The sequence below is a fragment of the Plasmodium knowlesi genome (genome assembly GCF_000006355.2).
Source record: "Plasmodium knowlesi strain H genome assembly, chromosome: 14".
NCBI classification, from domain to species: Eukaryota; Apicomplexa; class Aconoidasida; order Haemosporida; family Plasmodiidae; genus Plasmodium; species Plasmodium knowlesi.
The window spans coordinates 2,635,641-2,654,127 of NC_011915.2; the positions used below are offsets into that span (position 1 = coordinate 2,635,641).

Genomic DNA, 18,487 nt, shown 5'->3' on the forward strand with positions numbered 1-18,487 from the left:
ACCCTAAACCTTGATCATACTTTCACCTTAACACTGAAACCTGATCTTACATTCACCTTAACCCGGAACCTACTTTACCCTTAACCCGGAACCTACTTTACCCTTAACCCGGAACCTATTTTTATCATTAACCCGGAACCTATTTTTATCCTTAACACGGAACCTACCTTATCCTTAACCCGGAACCCACTTTTATCCTTAACCCGGAACCCACTTTTATCCTTAACCCGGAACCCACTTTTATCCTTAACCGGGAACCCACTTTTACCTTTAACCCGGAACCCACATTAACCTTAACCCGGAACCAACATTACATTTAACCCGGAACCTACTTTACTTTTAACCCGGAACCTACTTTACCCTTAACCCGGAACCTACTTTACCCTTAACCCGGAACCTATTTTTATCATTAACCCGGAACCTATTTTTATCCTTAACACGGAACCTACCTTATCCTTAACCCGGAACCAACTTTACTTTTAACCCGGAACCAACTTTACTTTTAACCCGGAACCAACTTTACTTTTAACCCGTAAACAACTTTTACCCTTAACCCGGAACCCACTTATATCCTTGACCCGGAACCAACTATTACCCTTAACCCGGAACCTACGTCTTCCTTAACCCCGAACCCACCTTACCCTTAAACCGGAACCCACCTTACCCTGAACCCGGAACCCACCCTACCCTTAACCCGGAACCCACCTTACCCTTTACCCGGAACCCACCTTACCCTTTACCCGGAACCCACCTTACCCTTTACCCGGAACCCACCTTTACCCCCCTAAACCCTGAACGCTAAACAATAAAGCCTAAAGCCTAAACCCTAAACCCTAAACCCTGAACCCTAAACCCTGAACCCTAAACCCTAAACCCTAAAACCTGAACCCTAAAACCGGAACCCTAAACCCTAAACCCTGAAACCATAAACCCTAAACCCCTTAAACCCATGAAACTTAAACGCGGAATCCGGAACCCTAAAACCCTGAACCATGAAACCTTACTTCCCTCAGACCACCAAACCCTAAACACTAAACCCTTCACTCAGACCATCAAAAGCAAAACATAAAACCTTAAACCCCTAAACCCAGAATCCGGAACACTGAACCCATAAACCCTGAACCTGGGACCCTAAACCCTGAACCCTAAACCCTATACTCTAAACCCTGAACCCTAAACCCTAAACCCTAAACACTGAACACTAAATCCTAAAAACTGAACACTGAACCCTGAACCCTAAACGCTGAACCCTAAACCCTAAATCCTAAACCCTGAAACTCTGAACCCTAAACCCTGAAACCCTGAAACCCTGAACCCTAAACCCATGAACCCTAAACCTAAACCCTAAAACCTAAACCCTAAAACCTAAACCCTAAACCCTAAACCCTGAACCCTAAACCTTAAACCCTAAACCCTAAACCCTGAACCCTAAACCCTGAACCCTAAACCCTAAACCCTAAACCCTGAACCCTGAACCCTGAACCCTAAACCCTGAACCCTCAAACCTGAACGCTAAACCCTAAACCCTAAACCCTAAACCTGGAACGCTAAACCCGGAACCCTAAATCTGGAACCATAAACCCTAAACCCTAAATCTGGAACCATAAACCCTAAACCCTGAACCCAAAACCCTAAAACCTTGAAACCCTAATAACTGAAAATATAAACCCTGAACCCTAAACCCTGAATCCATAAACCCTGAATCCATAAAATCTGAACCCTAAACCCTAAATCCTAAACCCTAAACCCTAAACCCTAAACACTAAACCCTAAACCCTGAACCCAAAACCCTAAAACCTTGAAACCCTAATAACTGAAAATCTAAACCCTAAACCCTAAACCCTAAACCCTAAATCCCTGAAACCTAAACCCTAAATCCTTAATCCCGGAACCATGAAACCCTAAGCCTGGAACCCTGAACCCTAAACCCTAAACCTGAGTTCATTTATATATATAAAGGTGTAATAGGGAATTAGTATCATCAAGTGTAGTGCATAATATTTATTGTCACCTACATATATATCATTCATTTTTAACTGTGTTATTAGAAAAATTTGTAATAATGGAATGGGGAAGAATATTTTATTTTAAAAGTAGGAAGGAATATATAGAATAGATATAGGGGAATGTGGAAAAAAAAGGTAGAAAACAAACAAAGCAGGGAAAATAAAATTATAGGGTAAGAAATATTAAGGTATGAAAAAACCAGTATAAAATAAAAGGATGGAAGGAGGCAGAGAAAAATAAAATAAATAAAAAGAAAGGAACGAAGAGATGAAATATAGGAAGTAATGAATGAAGAAGAAATGATGTTTACTGATCATAGATGTTGTATTCCGAGTTCTGAAGTCTGGTTACGGCTTTGGCGCTTAGGGTTTAGTTTTGAGAGTTCAGGGTTTTAAGTTTAGGGTTTAATGTTAGTTTTAATTTTTAGGGTTAAAGGTTAATATTAGTATTCAAGTTTTGGGGTTGGGATTCGTGGTTGATGATTGAATTTTAATATTGGTAATTGGGGCATTGGTGTTAAGGATTAAGTTTTGTAGGGCATAGTAGGAAAGTGTGAGGGTTAAGTATTTAGTGTTAGATGTTTCAGTGTATAAGAATAATATTTCTGGGGTATAGGAATAAGGTTCTGTGTTCAATTTTATGTTAAGGTTTAGTGTTTAGGGTTTAGTTTTTAGGTTTTAATTGTTATGTTTTAACTTATAGGTTTTGGTTCGGGGTTTAACTTTATTTGCTTTTAGGGGTGAGAGGAGAGAAGGAAAAACTCCTCGCAGACAAACCAAAACCGGATACTACACACAAACCGCATAGCAGGAGAGGAATGTAGGATGGGAAAGAACAAATAAACAGTGACAGAAAAATAGGAGGTTAAAAAAGGCATAAGGGGAGCAATAAATCAAGGAGTTTAAGGAAATAAGGGGGAAAATGGAAAAACTGGTATGAACTATTCCGTACATAGAATACATAAATACTGTGATTTCGACATTTTCTATACATAGCATAACAATAGGTATAGCACGTAGTCCTATTTGAAATATATATCTCACTTTCCTTCCGAATTATTTTTTCAGGGGGTAGCTTCCGTTGGATTACCGACGGACGTAATTTATAGAATGTTGGAAGGAGGCATGTGGTGTCAGGCAGTGCAAGGGGAAAGGCATGATTGCTGCCAGCAGATGGGGGGTAATGTGGGGGCGGTCTTGGAAGAGTACTTGGAGCGTGGTAAGAAGGAGAATTTGGCCGAGATAATTGAGCAGAACTATTGTGTCGCATGTGCAACGAAGGGAGACGGTGACACGGACGGAACGAATTACTACGATCCTTGTGAATTTTTCTATTATTGGTTAGGTGATCAAATAAAAGACAAATTAAAGAATGTACATGACTTTAAGAACGTTATGGGGGCAATTTACGATAAGTTACTGGGGGGAAAATGCAAAGAGAAGTTCAATGAATTGTACGAAGATGTAAGCGAGATTGTTTTCCCGGAGAGTAAAATACTATTCGACTATAATTATGACTATAATTACTTGAATAGTAAAAAAGGGAGTAATGAAGAATCCTTGTGTGAAGAATTAAATGGGAAATTAGGTGGAGCTCAGGGTGCACATGATTGGTTATGTCAGAAGTGTGAAACTCCCATGGATAAGTATTGTAAGGAATTCATAGGGGATTATGGGACAGTTGATCAGTGTAAGGCCAGGAAACCGCAGGCATTGCCAGAATTGAAATGCACTGCGCGGCCGCAGGAATCTGCATTACTGTTACAACAGGGACATCAGGTACTGGAATTTACTCCCCCCCTCTTTTCTTCGTTTTCTTTTTTTTTTTTTTTTTTTTTTTTCTTCTAACTTGAATATGTACCAATGTTCGAGTGTGTAGTAATTTATGTATATATATATATATATATATATATATATATATATATATATATGTAGGAATGTTATACATATATATTTTTATATATATTCCTATATACATTTTTCACCCCCGCACCTCCTTTTGTTCTCCTTTTTTTTTTTTTTTTTTATATAGGAGGATATTTTAGACAAGTGGTTACCTTCAAAAATAGCGTACCATAAACTCGAGAAAGGAAAGAAGGGTAAATGTGAGGGCAGGGACAGTAGTTACACTCAAGGAATAAGGAACTCAGAGAATACAAATACCGATATGGAGGGATACGCTGAAGAATTTGCGGAACATTGGTGTTACGTACCGAATGAAAGGAAAGAACATCAATCAGATGATTCACCCTGCTACTATTTATACTATTACTTGGGGGATATGATACGTAACAATAGCGATTTGAACAATTCCTCATTCAGGAGCATTATGAGTACTGTGCGCGAAGAATTACAGAAGTTAGATGTTCAACCTCCTTGTAAAATTGTGCCCAGTAACATTGGCAAGACCTATTTTGATTCGGAAAAGAAAGTGTATGACTATCACCTAGACCATAACACTATACAGGGGAAATTCCAGAGTGTAGATTCTTCTTGCAGTCCAGAATTGAACGAATACCTGAGTAGCGCTGCAACAGCATACGGCATTATGAATGAGTACTGTCCAAAAAATGATGAAAGCACTGAGTACTGTACCAAATTTAGGGACGAGTACAGTAAGCACAATCTTGGAGTAGAATTAATATCAAAGTGTACATCAGCGCAGGAGTTGAAGGAAGCATTAAGTGGAAAAGCTGTAAATGCGGATTCCAAATTTGACCTAATAAAAGAGAAAGTTACAGTGGATGCGGAAGCAGGAGTTGATTCTACCGCCGATTCTGTCACAACTGGTGTCATATCGGGTGGAATTGCCACCATAGGAATACCAACCATCGGTTTCTTTTTATACAAAGTAAGTACATATACATATATACATATTCACATATACATATATATATACATATATACATATGTATACATGTATGTGTATATATGTATATGTTCTTTCCTTTTTTTTTTTTTTTTTTTTTCTTTTCAGTATACTGATGTATTTGATGGAATAAAAAAATCCCTCTTTGGTGGTAGTAATAATACAGGAGGAAGGAGTAGGGGAAGAAGATCTACTGTTCGACACAATCAACACTTTGACGACACATTCACAGGGAATGATTCTTCTACACTAGGAGATGGTTCCACCACCCTGGGTGGTGGTGGGGGTGGTTCGTCCACCTTAGGTGGTAGCTCCACCGATGTTTCTACCATCTATAATGATGATGATGGAGGACGACGACGTCGACCATCAACCGGAAGAAGGGAAAGGGCCGGAACAAATAATAGAAGACCAGGGAACATACGTTACTATGCTACGTAATATTCCTTCACTCTTTTCTTCTTTCTTTTTCTTTTTCTTTTCTTTTTTTTTTTCTTTCCTTTTCTTCTTTTTTCCTTTTCTTTTGTTTCCTTTTCTTCTTTTTTCCTTTTCTTTCCTTTTCTTTCCTTTCCTTTCCTTTTCTTTTCCTTTTCCTTCTTTATTCTTTTCTTTTGTTTTTTTTTCCTTCGTTGGTAACACACCGTGTGCTATTCTTAAAAAGAAAAAAGAGAAAAAAAGAAAGGGAAAGAAAATAAAAGGAATAAAAAGGAAAGGGAAGGAAATGGAAAAAAGAAAGAATAGAAAGAAAATAATAAAGAGCCAGGAAGAAAAAGAAAAGGAAAGAAAAGAAAAGAAGAGTCAGGAAGAAAAGGTGGAAGAAAAAGAAGAAAGAAAAGAAGAGACAGGAAGAAAAGAAAAAAAAAAAAAGGGCTCTAAAATGAATTAAAGCCCGTTTACAAAATGAAGCATTCGCGATGGGTTCTATTATCAGTTTTGAATAAATTTTTTTTTCTAATTTTTTTTTGAACAATGCTCTGTATATAACTTCGTTGGGTGCGCGCCGCCCTCCTTTTTTCATATATATATATATATATATATATTTTATCTTCTTTTTTTTTTTTTTTTTTTTTTTTTTTGGACCACTTCCCTTGTATTCTTATTGTACCATTTTTGGCTTCCACTAATTAAAACGCACTGCACAGTTTATAACATTCGTCCTTTCCATTTGGAAACGGTTTTAGATTTGATTTGACTTAATGCTCAGCGCATTCCCTTGGCTAAAGCCTTGGAGGGGGGGCTCGCTAAAGCGTATGGCCACACACAAGAGGAGTGTTCTGATCCGGGGTGGTGAGGCTTTTTTACAAACATTTAAAAAAAAAAGTGCGCAACAAAATTAGGCGACGCGAAAGCAGCAGCGAAGAAAGCAATAGAACAGAGCCAAGTGCTTAACCGCAGCTTGAGGCATTTTTTTTTTTTTTCCCCTCCTCGGTACAATTTAATCACATGGGAAAAAAAACAAAAGTCTTATCACACGCACGCCAGGGTGCCCATCTTGGAAATCCATTTTGACTTCTCCTTCTACTGGCGTCAGCCAACCCACTGCTCTGCCAAAGTGTGGTAAAAACTTCCCCGCCCTGTTAACCTGGACTTCCCTAGGTTGTAATTGTGTAGTTCGTTAAAGGCCCTTAATATATTTTCTTCAGCAGGGGTATCAACGCTTAAAAAAGTTCCAGTCCTTAGGTACCGTGGCATGGCAAGAAGGCTGATCTTAAGTTTGTCTTCCCCCTCTCCTCCCATGAGATTCTTCCTTTTAATGTGCTTCATGCGATTTAGCAAAAATTGCAACTCTTCCAATTGCTGCTTCTGAACATTCAGCACATAATTAATTTTATTCTTATCTTCCTGCATTAAGTTTATTTCGTTTTTAGCGTCAAGGAGGAAGTCATTTTTTTCCTTTTCCACCGACTCTATGTGCCTCCAGTCCTTCGGTTCAACATTGTAGTGTACGTTGAATGATGGGAATGCTAAGTCGAAGTTGGTTTCTTCAGTTGTCTGATTTCTCTGCGGGAAATTTTCATTCCCCTTTTTTGTTGGATCCATACTCTGCACACAAATTGTCAAAATTAGGAGAAGAAAAAGGGGTGCCACTTTTGCGAGGGGCGCCATTGTTTCAACCTGCTGTGATGTAGGCGTGTGTTAAACAGGATACCATTCGTGTAAGACTTGACTGCGTTCATTTATTTTCTCGTCAATGCATTGGTAAATAATTGGTTTATGCCTATCTCACCAATGACCGTAACCCCCCGTAGAACGTGTCGGGAGCAAAATTGAAGTGCATACCCCAAGCGCCCATCAAAAATAGGAGAAACGGCGAGCAAGCTTATATACACACGTGCTCATTTTGCGGCAGACCTGTACGTACACCTCCTGTGACATTAACGAGTACATAAAATGATTGCCCTTTGAACGATCAACGTTGCAGAAACTGATTACGTTCCACTGTGAGGGTAAATTCTTTTCGGAGAGAATAAAAGAGAAAAGCAATCTGAATATTTTTATCATTTTCTGTTGGCACACCACACGCATGTGACAGACCGTGGGAGGTTATTATATGCGGATTAATGTTAAAGAGAAGGAAAATAAAAAAAAACGTATGCCCCATCCCCCCTTTTGTCTTTTGCTTTTTTTCCCCCTGAGGAGTCCAATAAGATAGGGGGACAGTGATACTGGGCCGAAATTGCGGTAGACATTTTTTTTCCCTTTTTTTCCCTCTGTTTCCCCTTTTTCTGCATCCACTTTGCATGCCAAAATGGAGTTGTTCTTCTCAGTGTATTTATGGTCCAGTTAAACGAAAGGGGATAATAAGAACAGGTCCCTCCCTACCCTTTCTTTGTGATGATTCCCTCGGGTGAAGTTGTAAAGATCTAGGTGCGTTACCAGGGCACTGTTGGTGGCGGAAGATGGGATGAACGGTGGTGACCTTCACAAGGAGTTCTTTCTAAAAATGAGGCACTTTTACAATGTTCAGAGGGGTTAGCCCTTTCGTAATAATGCATACCTTCCTTCTTTTTTCTCGCACACAGAATTGAAAATTTCCCTAATGCTAGTCAATGTGTGGCCGCGACTTCGCCTCTTTGTTTTTCTCCCACCCTACGGGCTGACAATTTGGTTAGCTATTTTTTGCTCTGAAATGAAATGCCGATCATGGGAGTGAATCAGGAGAGGGGGGACACAGTTAAAAAAAAAAAAATAAATAAAATATAAAATAAAATAAAATATAAAATTATAGAAGAATCAAGAGGAGAAATTTCACTGTGATGTTTGAAAACGGGGGCTTGAGGAGGTAACTCATGCTACTTCCTCCGAATGGTGGGAATTGAATGCGCCCAATAGCGTACAAAGTAGCATATGGTGAACATGCGGCTGGCGAAGTCCCTTCCGATTTTCGCCATCCTCGTGGAACACCTACTGACTCGTGCGAAGGGGAAAACATGCTGCGCTAGCGTCTGCACGACTGGTCGCTTGGGAGGATGGAAATTCCTCAGAAGGGGAGTAAGGGAACGATCACCCTGTCCTGCACCACACAGTGATGTGGCAACATTTTCACGAAAAAGAAATACATGTGATAATAAGAAACTGAAGAAGAAACAACAATATTACTTTTTTACAAACATCGCAAGGGCACATAAAATAAAGGCGAAGAAACAAGAGCAGCACAAAAACCGTCATCCCTTCCGCTGCAAGGACTATGACGCAAAGGACATCGTCATTTTGGAGGGCCTCGAAGCAGTGAGGAAGAGACCTGGTATGTATATCGGAAACACAGACGTGAAAGGGCTACACCAAATATTGTTCGAAATAATTGACAACTCGGTAGATGAATATAATAACTTCGAGTGCAATGAAATTAAAATTGTTATTCACGAAGACGAGAGTGTTACAATAGAAGATAATGGAAGAGGAATACCTTGTGACATTCATGAGAAGACAAAGAAATCCGCTCTAGAAACGGTTCTGACAGTTCTGCATTCCGGGGCGAAGTTTGTCGATGAGGACACTGCTGCAGATTTGGTAGAGAGAACCTCCGTGGGAGGCATGAGCTCTGAGATTGGGGAAGATGAACGGGGCGGAAAGGGAGAGCAGAAATCCAAGGCAAAAGTGGTGGAAAAGTTGGACGAAAAAAATTCCAAAAAAAAAAACCCAAAGGAAGCATCCCAAAAAAGTGCATCGCAAATGTACAGATTCTCGTCCGGTCTCCACGGAGTCGGGCTGTCTGTTGCCAACGCCCTGAGCAGCTTCATGAAAGTGAAGGTTTTTAGAGGGGGTAAAATTCACAGCATCGAATTGGAAAAAGGAAAAGTAGTAACCCCGCTAAGTGTTCGGGAGTGCCCAGTTAGTAAGAGAGGAACACAGATACATTACAAGCCGGACCACGACATATTTAAGAACACCATCAGGCATAACGCCGAGCTGATAAAAAATAGGATCCACCAACTGGCCTATCTGAACGATAGGCTAACTTTCTACTTTTACGATGAAAGATCCGCTAAGAAAGTTCCGACTTCAGTTCACTTGGCCAAGGGGAACGAAGCGGATGAAGTGGACAAGCGGGAAGATAAAACGACCGACGCTGTGAACACTACGGTGGAGCACAACAATTTGGATTTCTACCCATACGAAGTGATAAAACACGAGGGGGGGCTAAACGAGTACATGGAAAGCTTAACGAAAAATAAAGCAAGTCTGTTCAAAGACAGTAATAAAATTATTAGCATCTCTTGTCACCAGAAAAATGTTCATATCGATTTAAGAATAAAATGGACACAAGGTCAGTACCATGAGCATATCGTCAGCTTTGTGAATAATGTAAACACGACTGATGGAGGGACCCACGTAGATGCGATGAAATATGCCATCAGCAGGTGTGTGAATTTTAATATAAAAAAAAACGAAGCAACAAAAAATTTTGTTAACATACCAGGAGAGTACATAAGGGAAGGAATGACAGCCATTTTGTCGATCAAAATGAATAACCCAGAATTTGAAGGGCAGACAAAAACTAAACTCGGTTCCCACTTTTTAAAACCTATTTTGGAAAGTGCCATTTTTGAGAAATTGTCTGAAATTTTCGATTTCGAACCGAATTTGCTTAACACAATTTATTTGAAGGCATTACAGGCTAAGGCAAGTGATGAAGAAGCCAAGGCGGCCAGAGATTTAATCAGGTCTAAAAATAATCAGTATTATTCCACCATATTGCCAGGGAAATTAGTTGACTGCATAAGTGATGACATAAATCGTAATGAAATTTTCATCGTCGAGGGAGACAGTGCTGCAGGAAGTGCTAAACAAGCTAGGAACAGAGAAATACAGGCAATTCTCCCCCTTAAGGGAAAAATACTTAACGTAGAAAAAATTAAAAATAATAAAAGGATATTTGAAAACTCTGAATTGAAATCTCTAATAACGGCCATCGGGTTGAGTATCAGTTGTGACAACAGCAAAATGGCCAAGGGGAAAAATATGCTGAATAATAAAAAAAAAGATATCAAAAAAAAATATGATTTAAAATGTAGCAAGAAAGAAAATGTACAAGTTAACAACGCAATGGTGAATAAAAAAAAAAATACGCTTTTTGATACTCCCCTAAGGTATGGAAAAATTATCATCATGACGGACGCTGATGTCGATGGAGAGCATATACGAATACTCCTCTTAACCTTTCTATACAGATTTCAAAAAAATATTATACAAAATGGAAATGTCTTTGTTGCCTGCCCACCTTTGTACAAAGTCACGTACAATCGATTTTTTGACAACACTATAAAGGAAACAGTAATGAAACAGTTCAACGTGAGTACAAGGAATTCTAAGACACTTATCCATACGTACTCAGATGATGAGCTAAATGTTCTACTGGGCCTGCTGGAGAAAGATAGGTCTTCTCACGCTGAACAGAGGAGTGTCGAATTAGGGAAAGGGGGGCTTGCCCGTCGAGGGAATATCCCAAGTGAAGACCATCTTAGCAGTTTGACCAGTTTGGACAATTTGAACTTCAGGTACAACAGCGCCGACGAGGTAACCGAAAAAGAGCGTCTCAACACGGACGACAGAAATGCCGCGCACACTGCGAACACTGCGATTAGCACTGCCCCCCTGAGTGGTAACGCATTTTTTACCTTCTCCAAACGGTATGAAATACAACGTTTTAAGGGACTCGGGGAGATGATGGCTGACCAACTGTGGAGCACCACCATGGATCCGAGCGTGCGCAAACTGATTAGAGTTACTGTCAACGATGCTATGCGAGCCAACAACTTGATCTTCTCACTCATGGGGGAGGACTCGAAATTGCGCAAAAGCTTTATTCTGGAGAATTCGCCCGCCCCGGGGTGACCGCCGGGAAGGCATTCACACAAGACATGGTGAGGTAATTGAGCCTTTCCATTAGCCCCCTTTTTATTGGCACTTTTTATTTGCATCATTATTGCACGTCATTTGGGCATTCCCGTTGTAGTCCTCTTTTTTTTTTTTTTTTTTTTCGTTCCAGGGGGTGAAAATTACTCAACCATTTGGCTGAAACAATTTTGTTTTAATGAATCTCTGTTAATTGTATATTTGGCTTTGTTGCTTATAAGTAACGAGAAAAGTTACGGACGGGAAAAGTGAAGTTGGCGATCACACCAATGGAACATAAAACGTGTTGTGCTGACGCAGATCATCTATCGCAAAAAAACACGTTTTCAATGCGTTGCGCTATAGGATGTAGTACAGGCACCAAAACTCAGCTCCATCAATCAGCTGACCGCATACATGTCCACAATTTGGAAATTCATAAAGTGCGGGTTGTTGGAATAAAAATAAATGTTGTCAATTATTTTATGGCTGAGTGTACCTGGGCCGGTCTCCTTTTCGTAGGCCTTAAAAGCGGCGAGTTTGTAAATTAAGGTGGCAGCTGTGCATGCTATAAATGGGTTCTGAGGAATAACGGAAGTTGCGGCAGCGCAAAGTGCACCAACTGAACAACCAGAGCCAGTAATTTTTGTCAAAATTTTTAAATCACAGTTAATTTGAGCTACATATTTTGAGCAGGGGCTAACAATGATATCTGATTTTGATGTCACGACAACTGCACAGTTATATTTCAACGCAACATTCCTTGCACTAGCAATTATATCACTTTGGGTATGTGATGAACTGCTGTTACTATCTACCCCTTTTCCCAAAAACTCTCCTTTATCTAGGTAATATATTTCAGCTACATTACCTTTAATAACATTTGGCTTGCATTTATCAATGATGTCTTTGATTAACTTTGTCCTGTACGCTGTTGCACCTACGGCTATTGGGTCGATTATCAAAATAAAATTTTCCTTCTTTTTTTCTTGTCTTACTTTCTCCAACACAGGTATGTTATCCACTTGACTTGTCTGCAAGCCTAAGTTGAAATACGTACAGGAGGATATTTGAGCAAATTCTTCCACTTCTTTTGGGTTGTCAATCATGGCTGGGGAGGAACCAAATGCTAACAAACTGTTTGCCACCTTTTCCGTTGTTACTCTGTTCGTAATGCAGTGCACCAGTGGGTTTATTACCCTGATCTTCTCTATGCAGCTGATTATCTCATCTTGGTGCTCACGGACATTGATTAATTTGGTGAGACCGGAAAAGTGCCTCACTTTGGAGAAAGGTTTCCACCGAATCATTTGGCTCAAAGGGCTTGCCCCTCAAAAAAAGGTAGAAAACGCTGAAGGCAGTATTACACCGAAGGTGGGAATGTAATACTACACGTTGGCACGTATCACAGTGCGATGGGAAGAACGCTTTATTTGTACGCGTAGTATGCCCCCCCGAGAAGAAGCAAAAGTGAGGCGGGAACGGCAGATGGGTATTACCCTACTAACAAGGTAAAACACTATAGTACTATACCAAATGGAGGCATTCCATAAAAAAAAAAAAAAAAAAAAAAAAAAAGGAAAATTCCCAACTTGAGAAAAATTCAACGGATGTTGCGGAGAAGCGGTTAATTAGAAAAAAAAAAAAAAGAAACGTTTCTTGTGTAAACCCTTCACTCGGACGTAGTTGCATAAAATTTGAATAATTTAAAAGGAGATAAGAAGGTAAGCATACAATGTGTTATACATTTTGCGAAGATTAGAAGACTATATAATGAGCGTGTTGCTTCAGCATATGGCTAACACAGGTTTATCTCCCTTGTTCAATTCAAGCCGAGCATAAGATGGTTGAGCTCGCAACGTTAAGCCCATTAGGCCCTTCTGCGGAAGGGAAACTCCTCGCCTGAAACGGTACATATATATATAGCATGCCCCGCAGTGGTGTAAAAAAAAAAAAAAAAAAAAAAAAAAAAAGAGTGAATAACACTTAATTACTAGTAATAACACGGTGTGGGTTAAATTTAAAAAATCCTGACCAAATGGATTGCGGAACAGCACAACGAAAAGAAATTAAAAATAAAAAAAAATAAAATAATGCTTCACAGAGTATCATATTTTTGTATGGCAACAAGTTTGAAGCTTCTGAGCCGTACATCCGAGTAAATAACCAAATGGTACCAGCTTTCTTGTATGCGTGAATACAGGGCTACCCATTTTTTTTTGATAGGAATAAGAGTGAACATTCAGAGTTTCTCGTTTTTTACTTCACCCAGGGAGAGTCCCCTCTGTGCAGGTACTTTTTATATATACGCATTACGCCAGTGTAATGTCCCATTTTTTAAGCGCAAAAAAAAAACGGGACATTTGGATAGGCTAAAGCAGCAGTTGCAGAACGGGCTTATTTTGCAGCAGACGTGCGCCCGTGAGGTTGGGACACACGACGCATAGTAGCCTCTCCTAGGCACTGTGAAGTGTTGTCATGTGATGTCACTTTTAGGGAGAGAAGGTATCCCGTCATCTCCACTCATCTTCCGAAAAGGAAGCAAGAGTAGATGCACACGTGTGTATTAACCAATCACGATAAGGGATTCCGCACGTATGCTTATGTCTGCACATTTATTCGACTCCCCAGCGATTTCATTTCCTCCCCCTCCCCACACCGTAGACCAAACAAATGTTTAAGCATTACCAAAACGCAGTGAAGAAAATTATGAATTCCAAGTATGAAAATGGAAGCTTCGTGTCAACAGGCTCAGACAAAAACTGCGATGAGGAAAATTCAGCATTGCTACAGAACAAGGAGACGGCAGGAATGAACGAGAGGAAATCAAAAAAATCAAACAACGATAATAGGAAGTACAAATATTACGAAAACTTTTTTAACAAAAAGAGAAATAAAAAATGGAATTATTTTATGATATTTTTTCTGGGAATATGTTTTGGCTTTGCCATTTGGCCATTCTTCATGACCATAATAACGTATAAATTATTTTACAAAGACAATTTTAGCAGTTCTAATTTTAACACCAGCAACAGTTCAGCATCATTAAAACCCTATGGAAATGATAGAAGTAAAAAAGGTGAAAATGGAAAGGTATCCATAAAAGATCAATCCCAGAAAAATTCCTCTCCCCATTTTAGGCCTATCCGTTTTGAAGAAATAGCCGGAATTGATGAATCAAAGTTGGAACTTCTGGAAGTTGTTGACTTTATAAGGAATAGAGAAAAGTACCAAGAAATGGGTGCAAGAATGCCTAAGGGAGTTCTTCTGGTTGGTCCTCCAGGGTCAGGAAAAACCATGCTAGCTAGGGCAGTAGCCACAGAAGCAAATGTTCCATATATTTATACATCCGGCCCAGAATTTATTGAGATATATGTTGGCCAGGGGGCAAAAAGAATAAGACAGTTATTTGCACACGCAAGGTCAGTTGCTCCATCCATCGTTTTTATTGACGAAATTGACGCCATAGGAGGGAAGAGAAGTTCCGGTTCTGTGAATGGCGCTGGTCAGAGAGAACATGATCAAACGCTTAACCAGTTGTTAGTGGAAATGGATGGGTTCAGCAACACTGTCCATATTATGGTTATAGGTGCAACGAACCGAATTGATACACTGGATAGTGCCCTGCTCCGACCTGGGAGATTCGATCGAATCGTTTATGTCCCCCTACCTGATGTTAATGGAAGGAAAAGGATCCTAGAAATTTATATCAAGAAAATTAAAAGCGATTTAAAAGCAGAAGATATTGATAAAATAGCTAGATTGACTCCTGGGTTTTCAGGAGCTGACTTAGAAAATGTAGTAAATGAAGCAACTATCCTTGCAACTAGAAATAAAAAAAGTGTAGTCTCCATTGGGGAGCTTTTCGAAGCTAGAGATAAAGTTTCCATGGGTCCAGAGAGAAAATCTCTAAGACAATCCGACCATCAGCGAAGAATTACTGCTTATCACGAAGCGGGACATGCAATCGTGGCGTACTTTCTTCAACCTAAAACGGATCCAATACATAAGGCTACGATTATCTCAAGAGGCAATGCCCTTGGGTACGTAGAACAAATACCAGTGGATGATAGGCACAACTATTTTAAAAGCCAAATGGAAGCAAAATTGGCCGTCTGTATGGGTGGAAGAACCGCAGAAGAAATCGTTTTCGGAAAATCTGAAACGAGTAGTGGTGCTTCTAGTGATATTTCTAGAGCTACCGAAATTGCTTACAAAATGGTAACCGAATGGGGAATGTCAGATAAGCTTGGCCCACTGAATTATAAGAAAAGAATGGGAGATGGATACTCATCAAACAGATTATCAGCTCAAACTATTTCCACTATTGAAGTGGAGGTGAAGGCTCTTGTGGAGAAAGGGAAAAGCTTATCCGAAGAAATACTCAGAAGGCATAGGAAGGAATTGGACAATTTAGCCTTTGCACTGCTCGATAAAGAAACCTTATCTGGAGAGGAAATAAAGAAAATTATTGACCCACACAACACCAGGGATTACTCCGAAAAAATGCCTGTTCTAAGTAAGGGCACCAAATCGGATAGCACTTCAAGCGGAACAGAAGATGACAAAAGAGAAAAAAATTCCACGCGCGGGGAAGGAAGCAGCACAAATGAAAAACCGTCGAGTCGAAGCGCAACAAATGATCGACATGGAGAAAAGCAAGTCGATGAAGGAACCCCTCGCGAAGAACTCAAAAGTTCTAGCAGGGACGATGTATTCAAGAGCGAGGACAAACGAAATGAACAAGAGAAGCATGGACATGCAACCTCTACAGACAATAGCAAAATCGAAATTTTAAGGAAAAACGCCAAAAATGTAGTAAAAAAGATAAAGAAGAAATACGCCAAAGATCCCAATGTTAAGAATAAGAAAATTCTGAAAGTTGTGAATGAGCATAAACCGTACGACGCAGATAGGAAGGTGGAAGGGGACAATTCCCAAAGTAAAAACCACCCAAATGGATTAAATGGCTTAAATGGCCAAAATGGCCCAGTGGGAGAAGTGGATAAACGCAGCTACCCGAAGGGACTCTCGCCTCACGGCGACAATGACAACAACGTGGTAAAAAATATGAGCGAAGTGTTTAGCAAGGATTTTGCTTTCCCCTATGAACGAAATGGCGATAACGAAAATGCCGATTTTTTAAAAGCGAAAGAAATGACCCTGAACAATTTCAAGGAAGCTGTAGACACCTCGCACATAATGAACGCAAGTGAAATGAGAAAATTCAACATTTTTGAGCACAACTTGAGTAAGCTCTTCCTCTTTGATATTTTTGGCAGCTAGGCCTCTGGGGCTATTTTTTTACGCCATTTTGCCCCGTTTATTCCAACCTCCCTCTATTTAGTTTTTTTTTTTTTTTTTTTTTTTTTTTTTGTTTCCCCCCTCTGTTTGCAACAAACGCAAACAATTTTTTTAAAAGCTTAGCGTGCCCACATACTGCTCGACCCGCATGAGGTGCCCACTAAGTATTTGTCAATAAAAAGAAAAAAAGGCATTTATACGTGAATATACAAATGCACCTGTACAGGAATGAATGGAGCCGTGTATACGAGAGTATGTCCCGGTGCCCCCTGTCTACACACATTGTGCCCTTACGGAGCAAAGTTACAGATATGTGTATGTCTTATTAATTTTTTTTTTTTTTTTTTTTTTTTATCCCCCAACGAATTTTTAGTTTAATACAACTCTCATCAACTTTTGAGATTTTCTCAATTTACAATTTTATTGAAAGCTTCCTCGTTCTGATTCACCACAATGGTGAATTATGTGTATTTTATTTTTTTTTAAAGCTATTGCTTAACAGATGAGCGGATGCACATGCGAAATGGGGGAATTTCTGCCAGTCTTCCACTGTTTCCACGACAATGTTGAAGAACCCAGCGGATACATAGTACTATGAATTTTGGGAGGATCCTCTGTCCAGTGTTCACATAAGGGTGCTAGTCAGAGAAAATGTGTTGGTAATTCACTATGTTTCCGTTTTTTTGTGTTGTACCTTTGGAGATGCTCACAAAATTTGGAAAATTTCCTTTTACCCTTTCCTCTTTAAACACGTGCTGTTGGTAAGAAGAAGCAAAAACCCTCCCTAGCTACCTTCCCCATTATTTTGTAAGTTTTCCTTTTTACTAAATATAAGAGTGTGGAAAAAGCAGAAAAAAAAAAAATAAATAAATAAAAAATAAAATAATTCAATAATGCGTAACGTTTTGTCTTATTCGGAAAAGAAATAAAATTCCCCATTTTGTGATATTCCGCGTGTGGCAAATAGACCGTACACTTAAATACTGCATTGGGTACTTTTCCTGTGTTCCCCCCTTTAGATTATCCCCCAACTGTTTTTTCACGTGTAAATTTGTTTAATCAGTTTTTATTGGCACAGTGAAGGGTACACACCCTTAAGGGGGCTATCCAAAGTAGATTAAGTATATACATATGACGGTAAAAGAAAAAAAAAACATTAAGCATAAAATTGCAAGGAATTGAAAGGGGGGCACATGTGAAGATATGCCCCATATGTGTGAACCGGAAAATGAACTTAAGAAAATGTATACTCCGTTATGGCTGAACATACCGTGATAGTCCTTCGCTTGGGCGCGTTGCAACTTTACGACATTAGTGCATATTTTTGGTGTAGAATAATTCCCCATTTGGTTCTACGGACAAAAGGGAGGCAGTTCCTCCAGCTAAAAAGGGTTGTCCTATTGGTAAAATTAAGCAAAAAGGATGAAGCATTCAACAGGGTTTACACTGTAAGCGCAGGAAATTAAAACAGGGAGTGTGAATCAGTGGGTAGGAAGGTTGAAAATGCTTTGAGTTGGAAGGAACAAAACAGTATTTGTAAATGGTTACAATAATTGCATACATGTGAGTACATAAAACCTTCTTTATCCATCATTATGGTATGTTCAAAAAAAAAAAAAAAAAAAAAAAAAAAATACAATTGGGTCTTGTACCTTCCTGCAAATTTGACCTTCTTCACTTTGACAATTTTAGCATGTGTAAGGATGCATTAAAGGGGGAAGAAAAAAAAAGGAAAAAAAAAAAAAAAAACAATTCGGAGAGGGGCATTTCCTCATAACGCAAGAATTTCTCAAATTTTCCATTTTTTTTTTTTTTTTAAATTATAACGATATGTACTTACAAATAAAGCATGTATGAAAAAAAAAAAAAATGGCAAAAAAGCATTTTTAAAATGAATGTAAAATATGTTCATTAATTTTGATTCTCATTTGTGAGATAAAAAATGCTACATTTGGAAAGTGCAAAATCAGTG

At 39.2% G+C, this 18,487-nt stretch overlaps 5 protein-coding genes across 5 annotated transcripts; 3 read left to right on the forward strand and 2 right to left on the reverse strand.

Annotated features, from left to right (window-relative positions):
* Nucleotides 1-2,928: 2,928 nt before the first annotated feature.
* On the forward strand, nucleotides 2,929-5,316 carry PKNH_1459400 (KIR protein; the record flags this gene model as incomplete). Its single annotated transcript, XM_002262438.1, has 4 exons — nucleotides 2,929-2,940; nucleotides 3,075-3,785; nucleotides 4,039-4,857; nucleotides 4,984-5,316. The coding sequence occupies 4 exons, from the start codon at nucleotides 2,929-2,931 to the stop codon at nucleotides 5,314-5,316; spliced, it is 1,875 nt and encodes a 624-aa protein (XP_002262474.1).
* Nucleotides 5,317-6,402: 1,086 nt separating this feature from the next.
* PKNH_1459500 (conserved protein, unknown function) lies at nucleotides 6,403-6,981 on the reverse strand (the record flags this gene model as incomplete). Its single annotated transcript, XM_002262439.1, has 1 exon — nucleotides 6,403-6,981. The coding sequence occupies one exon, from the start codon at nucleotides 6,979-6,981 to the stop codon at nucleotides 6,403-6,405; it is 579 nt and encodes a 192-aa protein (XP_002262475.1).
* Nucleotides 6,982-8,232: 1,251 nt separating this feature from the next.
* PKNH_1459600 (DNA gyrase subunit B, putative) lies at nucleotides 8,233-11,211 on the forward strand (the record flags this gene model as incomplete). Its single annotated transcript, XM_002262440.1, has 1 exon — nucleotides 8,233-11,211. One exon carries the CDS (start codon nucleotides 8,233-8,235, stop codon nucleotides 11,209-11,211), a length of 2,979 nt encoding a protein of 992 aa, XP_002262476.1.
* Nucleotides 11,212-11,612: 401 nt separating this feature from the next.
* On the reverse strand, nucleotides 11,613-12,521 carry PKNH_1459700 (hydroxyethylthiazole kinase, putative; the record flags this gene model as incomplete). Its single annotated transcript, XM_002262441.1, has 1 exon — nucleotides 11,613-12,521. One exon carries the CDS (start codon nucleotides 12,519-12,521, stop codon nucleotides 11,613-11,615), a length of 909 nt encoding a protein of 302 aa, XP_002262477.1.
* Nucleotides 12,522-13,920: 1,399 nt separating this feature from the next.
* Nucleotides 13,921-16,497, forward strand: PKNH_1459800 (ATP-dependent zinc metalloprotease FTSH 1, putative; the record flags this gene model as incomplete). The annotated part of the gene is made up of 1 exon (XM_002262442.2): nucleotides 13,921-16,497. The coding sequence occupies one exon, from the start codon at nucleotides 13,921-13,923 to the stop codon at nucleotides 16,495-16,497; it is 2,577 nt and encodes an 858-aa protein (XP_002262478.2).
* Between the last annotated feature and the right edge of the window lie 1,990 nt (nucleotides 16,498-18,487).